We start from the raw sequence: 19,287 nt of genomic DNA, 5'->3' as shown, positions 1-19,287 counted from the left end.
CGACCATTACGCCGGGCCTGCCAGTCATGCAGAACATTCAACAGCAATTGCGGAAATCTATGTGAGCTCCAACCGACGGGTATCCGATGAACGAAGAATGGCGGCCAGCTTGGCTGTATCTCCCGCCTTGCACGAGTACCGCAAGCTGCGCCAATTCATTGTGAGCATCTCTCTTAAATCAATTTGTATTTGGTGGCAAAATGTTTTATTATTTAGAGGAGGAGTAGTTGCCACGTCAAGTGAGTATGGCTGCCCACAAGAATACTACATCACATTGCTCCGCCTCACGCAGGCATAGCTTCATATCCAGGCGAAGCATTCGAAAAAGGTGCCACCTCGTGCGAGCAGATGCAAGAAAATGGCGCAGCTTGCAATTGCTGCTTGAAATTTTTAGAGACACTGGAGTAAATTTGTCAAGCTCTTGATTTTTTTTGCACTGTGTAGACTGGCTCAAATGAAAACTTTATCTATCGTTTATCCGGGTGATAAGACGGTAAATTTTTTATAAAGGCTGAAAAAAAATTATCATGCGCCGTTTAAGGTGGCTGCATCAACTAATTGCCGTGAAGTCAGTTAAATGTCACCCGTGATTTGACGATTACCATGCAGTTTTTATCCGCGTGTACTGCGCCTGAAAGTTTTGCTCGGCCTTCGCAGCTGGCCAGGGTGCGCGCACACAAGTGCCGCTCTATGTCAAACCGAAAATTAATATTGACAGAATGGCAGCAGCCATCATGCCACATCGCAGCTACGGTGCCTCGATGTCAAACAGTATACCGCAAACAGTAAGGAACGTAAACTCTCCCAATTTTCGAAGTAAAATTACCTACAATAACGTGCTGCAAACATTTGCGTCCGAATAAAGCTCAGCGGAATTCAATGGTTTCGTTTTGGTCAATACATTGTTTTGAATTTTCATTTGGGTCATGTGCTTTTGATACCAGGAGTAATGTTACCATATTCTCTTTGCAATGTTCTGTTTCGATTTTGGTGATTTTTTCACTAAAATTCACACTTCGGAAAACGGCTATTTCCGGAGGAAAGCGAATTCAGTTTTCAAATTCCAGAAATGTCTTCGACTTTTTTTTGGGGTCAAATTCAATCACCTGGTGATTATCATGCCACTCTGTTACACTTACAGCGGGTATACCTCAGGATATCAGTGTGGAAAGGATGATTTATACAAACCCCAGCACCAACTGTGCTGTATTTTATGTCGAGTCACTTGAAGGCAAGTACAATTGTAAAACGTAATATTTTTAATATTTAAAACAAGAGCTACAGGGCCAGCAAACATTCCTTTCATTTGTTTGCGAAGAACACCGCTTTAGAATTGCTCCTATGTTCGCCCAAAGAGGCTTTAAAATGTGCCTACGCCTAAGCAACGTGCGAGAACTAATTTTCAGCTTTTCAGTATAATCATTGTTAAGATGTAAGCAAGTACAAGTTTTATAAGCATATCTTGGAATATGCATTTTAAAATGCACCTGTTTACGTAGGGTCCCATAGGTTTTGGGTGACCAGTTTTATGTTACTCTTCGAGAACATCTTAATTTACGATTCCCTGTTTTCTGAATTTTCTGAAGCAAGCACAATACCCCGAAAAATATTGCCGATTCCTAGCCAATCGAGCAAATGAGTACACATCGCAAGAAAATAAAAAAAAACCCTTCCAGTGTGACACTGGAAACGTGCGGAGATAGCACACTGGTAGTGCACAGGGGTGATACTGTAGTGATCCCGTAGAGATGCCGATGTATCAAGATTGTTTTTTGCTGTTTAATGAAGCCGTTCTATACAACCATTACTTATTCCACGGTATACGCAGAACATATCTTTTTAATTTTAAAGGGAGGCAAACAGAGCAGACACCTAACTTTTAGTGAAGAAGACTGGTTTCTAGGCTAGCAGAGGGCAAAGCTGGATGATTGTAAAATGTTTCGTTTTATGGCAACATACCAACCCGACTCTCGTCACATAGAACTACGAAAACATTATTTACCCGGTTGAGTTTTCCCGCCGTGTATTGCAGACAATCTGACTACAAATTTTAAACTACATAGGTCTGGGACGCTAAGACGAATGACCCACTAATGAAGAGTTGCAAACTGTTCAGTCAATTCCCAAATTTCAAGTTATGTTCATCAGGTAACCTCTTTAAAAAATAACCTGTTCACGTGAAAAACGAAATTACGGCAACTTTTCTGGTGAACAGTATTTCAACAAGGGGAATTCGGAGTGCGAAACGATCTCTTACTCCGTACACTGCAACTTCTTGTTTTTCTCATTATTTATACCCCATCACTGCTTTCTTTGAATAACCACAGGGGTCAACCACAGGAATACGCTTCAGGCTGAATAGAGATGAACTTATCGGTTGGGTTGTGACCTAAGGAATAGAAACTTGTGTGGAGTGCCAGGATCGCAATAATAAAGGCACTGTTGACTCGGCTGCATACATAGGGAAGAATTATGGTACTACAAAACTCACAGCCAATGTATATGGCTGGCAATGGCGAATGGCAAAACCCCGCGGTCACTGTAACTGAAACAGTGACACCTCATAAACATGAAAAGATTATGATAATATTCAGAGGAAACCCGCGAACATATACTCACGTGGCCACGTTACGGCCCTGAGTTTTAAAGACTACAGTCTTTCTGTGGCTACCTAAACCCAGAAATTTTGTTCTGTCTGTATGTCTGTCTGTCTGTCCGTCTGTCTGTCTGTAATTCGATTCAGCCACCAGGCCAAAGTGAAATGCTTACTGCGCAATAGTCTTATATACTCACAGCCAAATGCCACCCGCATAAAAACGTCTGAGAAACCTCGACCCGTTATCCTAAACTTCATCGACTACCGTGAAAAAATAGCGCTACTGAAAGCTTCTCCTCAACTAAAGGACACCGATTTTTCTCTCTCTGATGACTTTTCGAAGAGAACTCGGGAAATCCGCGAACAGTTATGGAGGAGTGCAGCTCAAGAAAAATAAAAAGGTGCTAAGGTCTTACTACTCTTCGTCAAGTTAAGCGTAGGTGGTGTACTTTTTGGTTTGAACGAGGAAAAGGCTCGTCAAATTAAGCGTAGGCGGTGTACTTCTTGGTTTGAACGAGGAAAAGGCGACACGGTTTAGGCTGAATAAGAAAACTGCATGACAACATAACACTAAAAATCAGTCATTAAAAATAACAAACATCAACGGCAGGAGCGTAATCAATAAAGCTACGGAAATCGAAAGTATATTACTAGTACACGATGCCGGCATCACAGTTTTCACTGAGACTTTGCTACATGAATCAATATACGACAGTGAATTCGTCCCTTCCGGATATACTGTAATTCGAAAAGACCGAGGCAATAAAGGAGGCGGTGTATGCATTCTTTTTAAAAAAACGTTTGCGTATAGTGAGAATGCCTGACTTGACTGACGTTGAGTGCAGATTCTGCAAAGCGTAACACGATCAGGTTAAATATGTAATAGCCATCATGTTTAGACCCCCTAATACGTCTATTGACATGTTGGAATCGTTAATGCAGTATCTACATTCGAATATAAAACCTGGTGACAAAGTTATTTTCGCTGGAGATTTTACCTTGCCGAATATAGACTGGCCGAATTTCTCGCTAAATAATCAGAATGATCACTTGGGAGAAGCAATGCTTAACATTGCGTTCACTTTTGATTTATTTCAAATTGTAACAGACTTCACTAGAATTCAAGAAAATTGCAAATCAGTACTAGATCTCTTTCCAGTGAGTGAATCCATTAGTGCCAAAAGTTACTGCGAAGTAGTTCCGGGAATTTCAGACCACAGGGCCATGTTGCTTACCCTAGCTAATAGCTATATAAACAATAATAGTACAATTTTGTCATTTCCGAACTTCTCTCTTGCTGATGATGTGTTTATAATTGACCTGCTTTCCTTTAATTTTGATGATTTCCGAAATAGCACTTGTGGTGTACACCACCTTTGGGACAGATTTAAACAGATTGTGAATGAATGTATCGAGTGTTTTGTACCCAAGATTTCAAAAAAATGTAAAGGTAAGAACCCATGAATTTCGAGGGAGACATTGCAATCGAAAAGGCGATTAAAGCGCTTAAAGAAAAGGTTAACAAACAACAGAACATTATTTATAAAGCAAGAAATATCGAATCTTTTTTTACAAATTAAAGACCAAGCAGCTGCTGATAAAGAGGGCTATCAGGGTGAATCCTTACCAAGCTTCATAACCACGTCTCTCGGGAAATTTTGGCGTTCAATTTCTCCGCACTCCACTGAATGTGATACATTTGAAGTTGATGGCTGCCTTACTCATGATAGTTCAAAAATTTTCCTTGCCTTTAACGACCATTTTAAATCGGTGTTCAACCAAGATAATGGTATATCACCTGTGTTTTATGCATCCCTACCACCGGTGTCTAATGTCATTGTTACTGAAGGTGGTATAGTTAATTTTCTCCTAAGGCTTGATGTCAAAAAAATCATCAGGGCCTGATGATATACCGAATAGCTTCTTGAAAAGGTACGCTGAGTGGGTGTCAAAATATCTTCAGGTCCTTTTTTCCAAGTAATTACAAGAAGGAGAAATACCACGAGACTGGGGAACTGCTAGAGTTGAACCAGTTCATAAGACTGGAAATAAGAAGTTCGTTAAAAACTATCGTCCAATTTCATTAACATATACCGTATTCAAGATTCTGGAACATGTCATTTACAATCACATTTGCGAATTTCTGGACAACTTTAACGATCTGACAAAATGCCAGCATGGTTTTAGAAATACTTACTCAACCAGCACTCAGTTCGTTGAAACAATAAAAGACTCTGCCAAATCAATCAATAATAGGACAGAGACCGACGTTATTTTATGAACTTTTTGAAAGCCTTTGACAAGGTATCCCACACTAACTTGCTATATAAGATAGGTAAAATAATCAATGATTCTGAAGTAGTTAACTGGATTTCTGCACATCTAACAAAACGTGAACAATTTGTTGTCTTTGCTGATTGCTGCTCGAATAGACAGCTTGCTGACTCTGGCGTTCCCCAGGGCTCCGTTCTAGGACCAGTCTTTTTTCTCATTTTTATTAATGATATTGTTGATGGCATCCCGGTTAAAATAAAACTCTACGCTGATGGCTGTGTACTTTATAACGGAATATGCTGTCCCGCAGACCAAGAGGTGCTAAATAATGCTCTACAAAAAGTGTCTCTGTCCCCACAAACGTTGGAATTATTTGTATATTTTGAGTTGCTTTGTGCGTACTTTTGTTTCTGTGTGTTTTTTTATCTGCTTGCTTTGAAAATTTGTTTTTTTTGCATATTGAGCATTCATGTAACTCATGTAATCCACTCTGCGAAAATCTCTAGTAGGGATTGCAGTATTCATGAATAAATAAATAAATAAAATAAATAAAAATCTAAGCCTTGCTTATATGTTCATACTTCTCAACTTTGTTGAACAAGAACAAGACATTACGCAAATATGAGACAGGAAATTAGTACACAAAGAAAATTTACAATGTTCCGTTATTAAAATGTTCATGAATGCTTGGTTTTTCTATAAAAAATAATATTCTACATCTACTGAAGAAAACCGCCGCCTCCTGGCGGCATATGAAAAGTCGCGTGGCAACAGCAACGAAAGGTTCTACTAGCTAGGTTCCGCGTTCTGCTTGGAACGCACGTGGAGCACGACCACGCGGTTCTATAAACCTTGCAGTCGGCCACCTCCGTTCACGCGCGTCTCCGCCGTACTGCAGCGCTGGCATCAAGGAACCCGGCCTGTAGCAGTGGAACGCGGTAAATTCAAATCGCCTTGCGCAAACCTTTGGTGTGTTTACCTTGGGATGAGCGCGACGGTAAAGGAATAGCAAAAAAGGTGAGCGGGAAAAAAAGGGGGGCATTTCCCTGGCAAATTTCGACAAAGACTATCGTCTTGTGACGACATTTGCAACGAAAGGAGCAGATACGCGGCCAATTTTTTCGTATGAGGAATGGACATGCTGCCTTCGAAGCCTAGATTCTTGTACAGATTTAATCGCTGGACTCTATGTAATCATTGTCTCTTAATCGCCTACATTACCAGAAGGTTTTACTGGTGGTGCACACAATACAGACCTATCGGTTGCACAATTTTAAACTAATATTTTGACACATTTGCGGGTTCTTACAGGGGCTATTATTTTAAGTGGCGCTCTATTCCAGCCATTCTGTTATCCACACTCAACAATGGAGCCAGGGAAGTCCTCTGTTGAAGCCCTAGTTGTGTCACTAGATAAGGTATCAGAGTACCTCCACGGAGGAAGGCGTGTCAGCTGTGGCAGCCATTTTCGTGTTTATCAGTGTTGCGAGATTGCGCGTCTACGGTTTCGCCGCTAACTTTAACCGGTTCGTTGGTTGACCACACTGCCGAAGATGTAGCACAACGGCGTCTTCCCCATCCTTCGGCATTAGCAATTCTGCTCCACGCGGTATCGTTGATTGACGTTCGGATGACATCAGTCGCCCGCAGCCACAAGGCAGTGGAGAGAAGCCTAATGTACTAGAGTTGACCCACTAAAACGCAAAAATATAAAAAGGCGGCTCTGATGAACTGTCGCGGTGTAAACAATTGTAACGTGATGCAATCTGACCAATAATATGAAAATTGCACAGAAAAATAGAAAAAAAAACAGTATCAATACTTCGAAACCTTATCTAGCGGCAATTACAATAGTGCTCTTTCGCTGCAATTATACAGATTTCTCTGAACTGACATGGCCGGCACGACAATGTTTATGTCGACCATCCAGAACAGCTTTAGTAGCCAGTTCCCTCCATGTCGACAAGTAGAACCCCAATCGTTATCACCGCTGGAGCATCCCACCTGAATAAAACTGCTAGCCCTTGCGGCACTGGTGTCGTCAATTGCAAACACTACACAAAATGTCTGGTAGAGCTTTGTAAACCGAAACCGGCACTGCACGTTTGTTGAGTAAGTCTTCCTCGGGGATGTTTGCAATAAAAACGTCATAATTTTTTAGTATTCCCAGAACTGAGGCTATAAAAAAAGGCCATTCTTATGCAAGGCATTAAGATGGTATTGGCGAGGAACCTTAAGGTGTCATTCTTCAAAGGGCCTATAAATCTATATTACTTGCAGCATCATATTTAGTTTTGTCGCCGGGCTCTGGGTATATATTTTTTTTGGGAAGCCTATAAAAGCGTTGTTCCCCTCCAAATAAAAAAATGTTTGCCTTGCGAGCTATATAATTGTGTTGGTATCCTAACTATATAGCGCAGCTCGTCCTAAGTGCCCCAGCTTAAGTTTTTGTTTCTGTGGCACTGTATTGTTAAAATGAATCACCAATTCAGCCCATACAACGCTCTGCTTAGGTGCGGTGCCTCTAAATTTGATGTACTTGATATATCAGCCCAATTGTTTGTAACTTTGTGTAGCACTAACGTTTACAGAACGCATACAGAAACAATTTTCGCTCGATATAAAAATATCATTGCTGTAAGGGTAAAAATTAGCACATCGGGAACAAAAACCTCCTAAATATAGTTCTGGTACATGCGAAATTGCGCGTCATGCGTACGACGTCATGTAGGAATACCGAAAAAAAGGCGGCGTGACAGCCCGGCCATTTGCGCAATACTCGAGGGAGAAGCGGTCAGTGCTCGCTAAAGTACCACCGTTCCTGCAAGCATGATGGCCGCTCGTCAATGGGATGCTACCTTGTGTCAAATGTAGTTGTCGTTATTTAGGCTCAGTCTTCTTTGCCTATTGTTGACAAGCCGTTTATGCAAAATCGGTCGACCGATGATATTTCCGGTTGGCATTCAGGCACAGTAGGCGTGGCAACCGGCAATACTGTGAATCCTAAAACCTTCAGGGAAAAAAGTTTTATACTTACGTTTTTACACCTAACCAGTAACATGTGACTCCATTATGGTTTTTTGACGCCTCACACACAGAACTGGGAAAGCACTGGTGCGACCTTAGGGTAAAGCACGAAGGCATCAGAGGCTGGATACCTCTTGGCTGCCGATGGGCATTTTATCGATATCCTTGCTATGGATGGAAAAGACAACTCTTCACAGATGTATGCCGAATATAAGAAGTAAGTGTGTGCTCATTCACGAGGGCTGAAAAAATGACAAGTTGTATTATAGGTTAATGTTTGAGAAAAATCTACTACGGCTACCTAGTTTTTTTTATACTTCCTCATATTTTACTTTTGCTTTAAACACTTCAATGAACCTCGTAACTTGTCGCGCCAATAGTTTTCCTTATGTATCAAGCGGGAAGATAAAATTTCATTTTCGCCCCACTGGAGGTAAGTTTTTACTTCGTAAATTCCGGTTAAACTAATATTTGTGAAACTATTCATGCAAATATATTGTTTCCACACCGATCATACACAAAAGTAAATGTTAATGCTTAAAAATTGCTTCCCTTCGTGATATGCGGGTGTTAAATATTTTAAAAGGGGTTTAGTTCAAAGAACGCAACTTTCACACCGTTTTAGCCCCCAAACACGTCATAAAAACAAGTTTTTCTGATTACTGCTTTTAATCAGTGAAACTTTGTTTGAAGCACAAAGCAAAAGTTTTGTTTTGAAGTACTACTTTATTATTCTCGAAATTGATTCACTTCCTTCGCAGTTTAGTCATGCATTTGAATTTGTTTTATTTCATGCTCTCAGTTAGATTTCACACCCCTGTTAACACAAACTTCTATGTCGCACGTCGACAATATTTTCACTGAGCAGTGTTGTACTATTCGGAATAAATGCTCTTACACAAAGTTCAACTCAATTTGCTGGTTTACTTAGCTAAATTATTGTTTGTGTTAAACGAGTATTGCCACAAAATTTCAAAGCTGAATTATCGTGGGAAGAGCTTTCTTAGTACATGAAGATATCTCTAGTGAAATCCAGAGGGGACATGGTTTGGGCGTGTTGGTGATGCATAATGGGAACTGAAAGCGCAAATTACACAGACACAGAAAGGAGACAATAGGACGAGCGCTTGTCCAGATTGTCTCCTTTCTTTGTCTGTCTATTTTGCGCTTTCAGTTCCCGCTAATGAAGTTTTAAGAAGAATCGCTCATATAACATATTTATATTGCTGATATATATTCCTGCTTGTTGTCCATTTTGGGATTATTTCTAATCGGTGATGAGCACCGTCGCGATCCCTCTTTGAAATCCATCATCGACAGTCTCACTATCGGCCCCCCTGCACTTACCACGCATCTGTTTCGACACCAGGACGACATACTTAACCGCCAGAATTTCCATCCAGATGGCCCTGAGCTCCTCCTTGTTGCCCCTGACCAACCTCCGTTTAGACATCCTGAAACAATTTCACGACCTACCTACGGCTGGTCACCGGGGTGTCTCCCTCACGTACGACAGTGTGCGTCACAGATTTTGTTGGCCCGGACTTACCGTTCTGTCCAACGTTATGTAGCCACGTGTGACCTATGCCAACCACGCAAGAAGCCTACCGCGTCACCACCAGGTCTCCTACAACCGTTACACATCTCCACTGAGCCCTTTTATCGTGTTGGGGTCGATCTCCTCAGTCCATTTCTGGTGTCTACCTCGGGCAACAAGTGGATAGCAGTCGCCACCGATTACGCGACGCGCTACGCCATTACCCGTGCTCTTCCCACCAGCTGCACATCCGACGTTGCCGACTTCCTTTTAGGCGATGTAATTCTTCATTATGGAGCACCTCGCCAGCTTCTTACTGATCGAGGCCGCTATTTCTTGTCCCGAGTTGTTGAGGACCTTCTTCGTGTGTCCGAAACACAACACAAGTTCACAACTGCTTACCATCCGCAGACCAACCGCCTCGCGGAGAGGCTCAACCGGACGCTTAGACATTTTGTCTATGTACGTCTCCACCAGCCTTCGCGAATGGGACGTGGCGTTAGCTTACGTCAGGTTCGCATACAATTCATCCGGTCACGACACTGCGCGCTCGTCCCCATTCTACTTGCTCTACGGCCGCGAGCCATCTTTACCGCTTGACACCATTTTGCCGCATTCTCAGCCCACAACTGAGTATGCCGAAGCTGCATCGCTCTTGCTGACCAGGCTCGCCAAGTTGCGCGCTCTTACTTCCTCTCATCACAAGTCTCCCAAAAGGCATGCTGCGACTCCCGACACCGAACCCTTTACTTTCCACCAGGATCACTTTTCCTCAAGTGGTCACCGTCGCGCCGCGTGGGACTTTCTGAAAAACTCCTCTTTCCGATTCTTGTCCTTACCATGTTATCCGACAAGTAACCGATGTCACGTACAAAATAACACCGGTCATGCCATCGCCAACTTCTCACCGTTCAACAACAGACATTGTTCACGTAGGCCGCCTGAAACCGTACAACGGTCCTGGACCCGCGCCGCTATAATTAGCGCGGAGACGGTGCTTTCCGCCGCGAGGGTTATTCTACACTGTCTTAGCTGAAGAGGCTAAGCAGAGGAAGATTTCGTGCATAGCCTATGTACCACATTGGGACATGTGCCAGGTACTAGCCGAAAGAAGATGACGGTAGCGAACTCAGACATGCAAAACGAGCTAGACGTAGATGTAGAAGGGATCTTGTGCCTTGCCTGCGCGGTGCTCTCGGGATTGCAAATACACTGTGTGGATACCTCTTGTACCGCTTGGCTACACGTCGTACTTCACGTTACCGTAAAAATATCAAGTTTAATCATCCCATGCTCGAGAAAGCTTAGTACAGACACTCTTTCGGCGTCCGTATCAGGCGGAGGTGTTGACATTCGCGCCATGTGCCTCGTCCCAAACTGTCGAGGTCCGGGCTCCGATGACGTAGCGATGATGCTGGCTGATGTTGGAGTGCGTTACTACCCCTAGTGTATCGGGCCGCATTTTTCTGACAGAGGTCCAACTGACCGGACATCGAACAAATTTAGGGGAAAGAAATTATCAGTGGCTTATCTCGGCTATGCAAGGATATACGTACCGTGAGCTAAAGTTCAGCGATTCAATCCAATCCAATGCAGTCTAGTCCGGTCCAGTCCGTGCAGTCCAGCAGATTAACTGCTCTAGTTACGCCACCCACCCAACGGGAATGTCGCGGGAAGTGGTCGATGTGCGCGCCACCCTCAATAGTTGTCCTGTTGACCTGGCCCCAGTTGCTGACGGCCCAATGGAGTGTGCTGCCATGACATTACGCATGGGCACAACGGACACTACCGTGGCCAGCGTCTACATCCGGCCGCAGAAACCATGGCACGCCGCGGCGCTGTGCCAGCTGTGCGCAAACCTGGGCTCGGACGCTGTACTGTGCGGCGACTTCAACGCACATCACCCTGCCTGGGGGAGTCACGGAGCCACCCGAAGGGTACGAGAGCCGTTAGACGCCGCCATCACAAGTGGACTGCACGTGGCCAACACCGGCAGCACTACTTTCGTCCGCCCTTGTCGGCACCGTGGCACGGTCCAGCAGTCATGCATCGACCTAACCCTGGTGATGCAGGGTTAGGTGACGCAGCAGTCATGCATCGAACTAAGCCTGAAGTGCCGACAAGGCAACGGTTCGGGGAGAGGTACCTCTCTGCACGCCACTCCCGGACATGGAGCTGGTTCGGCTTTGGGGTCGCCGCAACCAGCTACAGAGGAAGGCTTTGCGAAGCAAGCGCCAAGAGGATTGGACGAAGTACCGGCGGGCGCAAGCCAAATGCCGCTGACGGGCACGGCAGCGTCGCAGGGAGGGCTGGGAGTGGCTGTGTTCATCCATGGACTCTCGCAAGGACCCGGGCAGAGCCTGGCGTATACTTAAGGCTCTGCTGGGGCCTACCACTACCAGCCGGCGTCCATTGCATGTGGTCGCCATATCCCTCAGCATCATAGAAGGGGCCTTGGCAGAGCTGTTCGCCGACCAGTTTGCTAAAGCCGCTCAAAATCCGCCTCCAGTTCCTGCGGCCTCACCCGATGCGGCGCCAGCCGCCCCACACGACCAGAAAGTGGTGTCCCTCTGGTCCACGAACATCACGCTCCGTGAGCTGCAAGCCGCCCTGAATCTATGCCTCAAGCAGCGGAGCGCTGCTGTTATGGATGGGGTTACGGACCAGATACTGGGGAACCTGGACGTGACTAAGTGACCTGGACCACAGCCGCGTCTTCCGGGAGCAGCAAAGCGGCTTCAGCCGGCACCGCTGCACGGCTGACTCCCTTGGGGACGTCATCTCCATTCTGGAACAGGCCCACCGCTACAAGAAGATGGACTTCCTGCTCCTGCTGGACATGCGGTCGGCATTCGACACGGTTGCCCATGGGGCCATTCTGGAGGCCCTGGACAGTATGGGCGTTGTGGGGCGCCTAGGAGGCTACATCCGGGCGTTCCTGTGTGACCGGACCCTGCGGGTGCAGGTCAGCCGGGCGACCACCAGTCCTCGAGATTTCCCTTCCGAAGTGCCCCAGGGAAGCGTGATGAGTCCATTCCTTTTAAACTTTGTGCTGGCTTCTCTCCCCAATTGCATCCCCCCAGACTTGCGACACCCAGTTGAGGTGGTGGTGCACGCTGACCACGTGGCACTCTGGACCCATGGCCCCACCAAAGACTGCCACATAGTCAAGGCGTGCATCCAGGGGGCTCTGGGCGCAGTTGCAGTCTTCCTCGAGAACTGTGGCCTGCAGCTCTCGAAGGCCAAAACGCAGGCTGTTATGCTGCACCCGGGAGGATGTAGGGCTCGACGGGCAACACCACCCATTACACTCAACGGGCGGCCTCTTCCCTGGCGTCGGACCGTGAAGTACCTGGGGGCGCTCATTGACTGCCGGCTCACACAGCTGCCAGCTGTCAAGGCTCTCAGGGCACGTAGCGCAAGGGTGCTTCAAGGGGTGTGGCAGCTTCTGTCACGAGGCAATGGCTGCTCACACCAAGTGGCGCAGCGCGTGTTCCACGGCATGATCTCCGCAGCTGTGCCATACGTGCTTCCACTCGCCCACCTCGGACCACCACGCTGGCAGAAGCTTGAGATCGACCAACGCCGCGCCATTCGCCTCTGCCTGGCCCTCCCTTCCATGGTGCCGGTGGCCGGCACTTACACCGAGGCGGGCACCTGGCCCATCAAGATGCCGGCCTTGAAGACGGGGCTGCGGGACATCCAGCGCTTGCTGACCGTACTCGACGGGGCTCCGCTCGTGCAGAGGTTGCGTAGCCGGCCCAACTCGCACATGGGAGCGCTGCTCACTATCTTCGAGGAGGGCATCGAGGTTCCGACCCGACCCCGTCTGGAGCCGCCACCACCAGACACCGGGGAGGCCGTGCAGATCACCACGACTCACCGCGGGGTCTGCAACAAGCGGACCACACTTCCCCAGGCCATCCGCCACGAGGCGGTCGCCCTGCTGCAGGACGAGCTGAGCAACTACCTGTATCTCTTCACGGACGGCTCCGTCAAGCACAGCACGTGCGAGGGTGCGGCTGCGTGCGTGGTGCCTGAGCTGGGAGCCAGCCGGAGCTGCCGCCTGCCCTTCCTCACTTCCTACACACGGGCGGAGCTGGCAGCGCTGCACCTGGCCGCCGACCTCCTCCTCGAGAGGGGTCCCCATAACCGCCCCCGAGCGGTCATCCTCGCGAACTCGAGGACTGCCTTGCTGCGGCTGCACGCGGCCGATCAACCCACCAAGGAGCGCTCCCTTCCAGTGCGCAAATTGGTTTCAAGGAGCGCTCCCTTGCAACCAAACTGCGCACTGTGGCCTCCAGAGGCTGCGACCTGCGGCTCTACTGGCTGCCGGGCCACAGTGGCATCCGGGGCAACGAACACGCCGACGCCGGTGCCGGGGAAGCCCACCAGGAGGGCACCCCAGTCTCCCAAGCCGTCACCGCGTTCGACGAGGCCCGCACTGCCCTGGCCCGCATGGTGCAGACGATGCACCCCGACCCTCGGGTCGTAAGTGGCCTGGCGTCCAGACCGTTGCCCGCACGCATCAGCAGGGACGCCCGCTGCCTCCTTCTCCATATGCGGCTCAACTTCTGAAATGCGGCGGAGCGTCTGCACCGACACGGGCGCAAGAAATCCCCTACGTGTGCGGACTGTTCCGAACTGGAGACGCTCGAGCACCTACTCTGCTTCTGCCCCCACCACGCGGGGCCAACACCAGAGCTCCAGCCAGCGCTCCAGCGTCGAGGCCTTCCCAGCGCCGGCATGGAGGACCTTCTTTTCCCGATGGGGCCTGCGGCAACTCAACAAGAAGTCTTCGCTTATCTGCTTCATTTCCTTGAGACGATCGGCCTTTCGCAGCGGCTGTAGCCCCGAGTGCAGTGATTCACTGATGTGCTGGGACTGACAGCTTTCTAGGACTGACAGCTCTCTTTCTACCATTCTCTCTCTCTTTATCCTACCACTCCCCCTCTAATTCCCTTCCCCTGCACCGGGTTGTATGCAGGTGAGCTCCCTGCCAAGCTAGAAATATCCCCAGTGAATTTCCTATCCTTTTCCTGTCGCAAACCACAACCACCCAACGCAAAACGGCTATGATGCAGCTCCGGCGCATCTTCAGACTTGGCTACCGCTCAACACAAGCGCACATCTGGGCACGCCACACCGCCAGTGCGTCTGCCGCGGCTATGACAGCACTCCTCTGGAATGCGCAGACCGGAGAATGTGCAGACCCATTTTTGTACACACCCGAACTCCAATTGGAGTGGATTTCCAATCCAATTCCATACACCCTCATTTAATTCAATCTAATTAAGTCCAATTCAATCCAATCCAATCCATGCACCTCGGCGGAGCGCGGCCCTTCAGGGCCCACGAGAAACTGCTCAACCTCACCCAGTACAGCCTACGCTACAAAATCCCCAAGGTGGACATTCATCCACAGCCGGTGTAGACGTGCGTTCACACCGGCTGTGGTGCCACAATTACAGTAACTTCAAGAGCGCCATCCTGTCATTGCGGACACCCCGGTGTTTTGCTTCTCCAAACCGGAACAAACAAAGCTCATCGAGGCTAAAATTGTTATTTACTCTCCAGTTTATGGTGTAATGTGACATTGTATGATTTTGGGGTGGGTAGGCACCCATAGCACATTAAAAACACGATTATATCGTGTTAGTACTCACTTAACATCATAAAACGTCCGAAGCCATCCGCCGCGCTGGCTCAGGAGCTAATGCATTGTGCTGCTTCCCGAAGACGCAGTTTCGATTTGCGGCAGCGGCAGCCACTTTTATAATCGAGGCGAAAAGCAAGAAATCCCGTGTCTTTGCGATTTTGCCACACGCTAGATATCCCCAGCCGGTCAAAGTAATCCGGCGTCCTCCACTAGGGCACCCCTCTTTGCTTGTGTAACGTTGGCGTGTTGAACCTCATATTATATCCAATTCCCAAAATTTTCTTGGCGAATTCTTCTGCTGCAATTTAAAAAAAATTCCATTTGACGAAAAAATGATCAACCTATAGTAGCTTTATTCTTCTGATACAATATTTTTCTGATAATAAAATTATTATTAGTAACATTATATTCAACTTTTATTTCAGGAGCCAGGCAAGAACCTTATGGTCTTCGTAGTTCTACACCATCTGGAATACAGTGTTCAAGAATCAAAATTCAAGTGTTTGAACAAAGTAAAAAAAAACATTAGTACAAATGTAATAGAAAAAATGTCCGAACATAGATTACAGTGTTGCAAAAAGAATTAAAGGAAAGTTAAAAAAACATACACACAAAAGCCCCTTCTGCCCATAAGAGACATGAATTTCAATTTACCATACATGATACTGTTTTTATACAGACACGCAGTTTTAGAGTATGAATGAAAGTTCTCTGTAGCGGGCACTGCCACTCAAGCGGTATATACGCGAAATAAAGAAAGAAAAACAAAGTAAGCAAAATTTTATTCACAGATAAGATGGGCAGTGAGATAGGGCACGTAAATTTGCATTGGGTAATTTTAGTGCTTAAGCAACAAACTTTTTAAAGTCAATGAAAAAAAAAGCACAGTGGAATGTATGTGATTCGTCGGAGTAGCCTTTATGTCCAGAATTTACCCTGCTGTTTGGGCGAAGCTCCGTTGTACAAAGAATTGGTTCTAAAAGCCTGATGAGTTCAGAAAAGGTTCCTCAGAACCTTGATGTTAACAAGTGTACTCAGGTTATCCCACACAAACCCACCTTGAATGAGTTTAGAGCAAACAGGAATTGAGCTCGCTTTTGTGGACACCAAGACCTGTATTACTTTTCAGAAAACAAAAGCTGCTATCGGCGTGCTCGAGGTATGAACGGTGCTTCAAAGCTGAAGTGAACTTTTTTTAATAATTTAGATACACTCACTTTAGGACTTCCAGGTCTACCTCTTAAGAACTGATCCACATTCAAGAAAAGGGGAGAGGAGCGCCGGTCACAAGTTGAGAAAGAACACATAAATACAATGAATATCCGCACACCGCAACCAGATTTCAAGGAGGGCATTGAAGAATATGTGGATTGTGGGACAATGACAGAAAAATTATAAATACTCCCAAGTGTGAAATTTGGGATGCCCTTTGCCTTGCTGTACTTGCATTGCCTAATGAAATAACAGCATTCCATTGCAGATGCAAAGTCTTTTGTCTAGAGGCTACAATGTATGTCTGCTACGTATGGGCAATAAATGTTTTTGTGCAACAAGAATACAAGCAAAATTTGTCGGCCTGAAAATGAAACAGTTCGAACATTACGCACCTTATATATTTTTTCCCAAAAGCACATGACACAGCGATCAATTTTAAACCGAAAATAACAATAACACTACAAATAGACAGGCGCAGGTGTCTAGAAAACAGGTCTGATTTACATTACTGGTACAGTGGTACGCAAATGATGCCTGCCCGCTGTGGATACGGAAAATTGCCAACCGGACTGAAGGAACACAACTCTTTCGACAACGGGTATTTTACTATATCAATTTTCGTAATCACCCATGCTGAACCATGGCTCAATATGTGTAAATATATAGATGTACAAACAGAGAAGCCCACAATACTATTTGTAGCTTTACAGTGATCTCAGCATAATTCTGCGCACTTCGGTGTTAGTTCGCAAACCTACTTTTTACGCCCCCCTAATAAATTCCTAGGCTTTGAGCGCTCGACTGATCCATGAACTTTAATCGCTTGGCTTAAAACCGCGTGCTAATCCTGCATCCTTCAAATATAGATCGGTGCCAGCATCATTGAACTCGAGTGTGTCGGTGACACCACATATTTATGCTAATCTCTTGGGCAAAAGTCTATCTTTTCAGGGTGTAAGTAAACATTCTTGTCGTGGTCTCTGGTAGTGATGTTACATATTAAAATTTTTGAAAGACAATAACAACAAGCGGGCTTCTACAAACCGCCACACGTCTATTCAAAAGTGCGAAATCCTGAGACAAGTGGGTTAACTCAAGCGAACAAACAAAATATTTTGCACAAAATAAAAATATACTAAGGTGGTCTGGGTGCTCAAGACGTTTTTACTCGTAATAGCTGTTCTGATTGAAAGAAACAAGCTCACGCTAGGCGTTCCCAAATGGCAGAGCGCTCAACAGCGGGCAGAGCCTAAAAGGCGATCGGCACAGTTCCCCAGACGATTATGCGTTGTTGCAGTATCGACCTCCATGCGAATACTGGGTGGCGTCCTGGTTCCCCACGCTTTGAAGAGAATGCGGCGTAGTGCCGGTGCCGTCATTTGTAGTAGCAGCAGGCCACAGTGCGCACCAGCACGGGCCCCAGACGGGAGATGCAGGAAAATATATCCGGAAGTGTAGGAGGAACGCCAGGTCGACCGGCAAGTGCGAGTGCACCCGACCAGTTGGCGCAAGCCAACACTGCGCAGTGCAGCCAAGTTAGCGTTAGGTTGACGGAGGACCGAGGGCTTGGGAAGAAGTTGTAGCGGATTCTACTAGAGGAAAGCGACAAAGATGCACTGCACACAGCTCGCACGCGTGAAGCTTGGGCAGGAACGCATGGCCCGCAGCTATGGCGCGGTCCCCGGTATTCAGACAAGAGCCGTAGGCGTCGCGGCCCTGTTGCACGGTCTCCATGACATAGGACGGCGCTTTCGCTTCGCCACGTGGCAGTCAAAAGTAACCCCAGGTAGAGGTGTTCAAGTGCCATATCAATCCTTACAAAGCACTCTTCATCTCCTCTTGCATGCTCTATTTTTGGTGGCAATTACCCAAATACGGGTGATTGGAATGGATCCCTGCTCCTGGTTCTTTAGCTTCTGTGGTAAATAAACCTTTTCTGTGGTAGAAATAGGCGTGTTATTTACAAGGCTATGATAATTTATTGATTGAAGGTAAAGATTAGAACGGTGATATTTAGGCAGCTTAAGAAGTAATGATGGGAATAAAAGTGGATTAGGACGAATGCTATTTATTAACGCACTAGGTTTTCTCCGAGTAACGCCTTCCCTCTCTTTTAAAATCTTGGGGCATGATAGCTGGCACACCCTGTATATATGCTTGCTATTGATGCGTACCACTTCATTATGCGCGTATCAACAACTGCGCCTGCAGTGTGTGACTTGTCCACGCTTCTGCGTAGCATTTTGATGGGCGTGGGTGTCAAGCTGTAGAGGTTGCTTTTTTCTGTTTTATTAACACCAACGCGATGAAATATACGTGAGCACCCAAACAAAAATATCAGCGTCATTTTGGTCCAGTATGTGTTTTGTGGGAGAAGGATGCACACTGGAGTGGTCATACAGCTAAAAAAGCGATAATACCAGCCGTAGCGGCAGCGTGCGAAATATTCTAGACCATCTGGTGATTTTAAATTGCGCCAAAATAGAGAACACATGCGCGTTGTCGCTTTTTGCCTCCATAATAAAAACTGCCGCCGATGCCAAGAATCAACCCCGCGTCCTAGGTCTCAGAAGCGCAACGCCGTAGCCACTGAGCCACCGGGAAGCGCAATTCAAATTTCAACCAGAACTTCTAACATAGGAACTTCCGTCGTTAATTTAAGGCTCGTAATACGGCTGTTAATCGTACCTTGCAATACTTAAATTGCGTAAATTATAAGATTTTTTTAAGTTTATAGATTCAAAGATTTTCTTGTCTATAATTAGGCGCAAGAAGAATATGTTTTTTCTCAAACTTCTCCCTGCTAACGTCTAAACATAGTATTATGATGTAGGTCAAATGTTAACATGTGGGCCCGAGTATTTGAGCTAGTGTTGTACTAAACGGAGATCCTTTATAGCTGAACTGCTCATTGAATAAAAATATATTTGCACAGAGGTAACTATCATTAAATATTCAATACTTGTTCGGAAAGAATAA

At 46.4% G+C, this 19,287-nt stretch overlaps 2 protein-coding genes across 3 annotated transcripts in view; both read left to right on the top strand.

Annotated features, from left to right (window-relative positions):
- LOC144141277 (uncharacterized) overlaps positions 1-16,660 on the top strand; it is a 36,315-nt gene extending 19,655 nt beyond the window's left edge. For both annotated transcript variants that reach the window (XM_077672856.1, XM_077672855.1), the window contains 3 exons: positions 1,142-1,231; positions 7,969-8,114; positions 15,519-16,660. In XM_077672856.1, coding sequence (XP_077528982.1) covers positions 1,142-1,231; positions 7,969-8,111 — 233 coding nt within the window. In that variant the 3' untranslated portion in view covers positions 8,112-8,114; positions 15,519-16,660. The remainder of the gene's footprint in view (positions 1-1,141; positions 1,232-7,968; positions 8,115-15,518) is intronic.
- LOC144143377 (uncharacterized) lies at positions 11,099-11,512 on the top strand. Its single transcript, XM_077675142.1, has one exon. It carries the CDS (start codon positions 11,099-11,101, stop codon positions 11,510-11,512), a length of 414 nt encoding a protein of 137 aa, XP_077531268.1.
- Positions 16,661-19,287: the final 2,627 nt, after the last annotated feature.

Source organism: Haemaphysalis longicornis, unplaced genomic scaffold (assembly GCF_048455015.1).
Source record: "Haemaphysalis longicornis isolate Haplotype H1 unplaced genomic scaffold, Haemaphysalis longicornis Haplotype H1 scaffold_6, whole genome shotgun sequence".
Taxonomy (NCBI): domain Eukaryota; kingdom Metazoa; phylum Arthropoda; class Arachnida; order Ixodida; family Ixodidae; genus Haemaphysalis; species Haemaphysalis longicornis.
The sequence above is the reverse complement of the archived record's forward strand: the minus strand, read 5'-3'. Positions and strand labels throughout refer to the sequence as shown.

Bases quoted from the DNA above. Each gene is read 5' to 3' on its own strand.
- LOC144143377 (XM_077675142.1), top strand. From the start codon at position 11,099: ATGTCGCGGGAAGTGGTCGATGTGCGCGCCACCCTCAATAGTTGTCCT.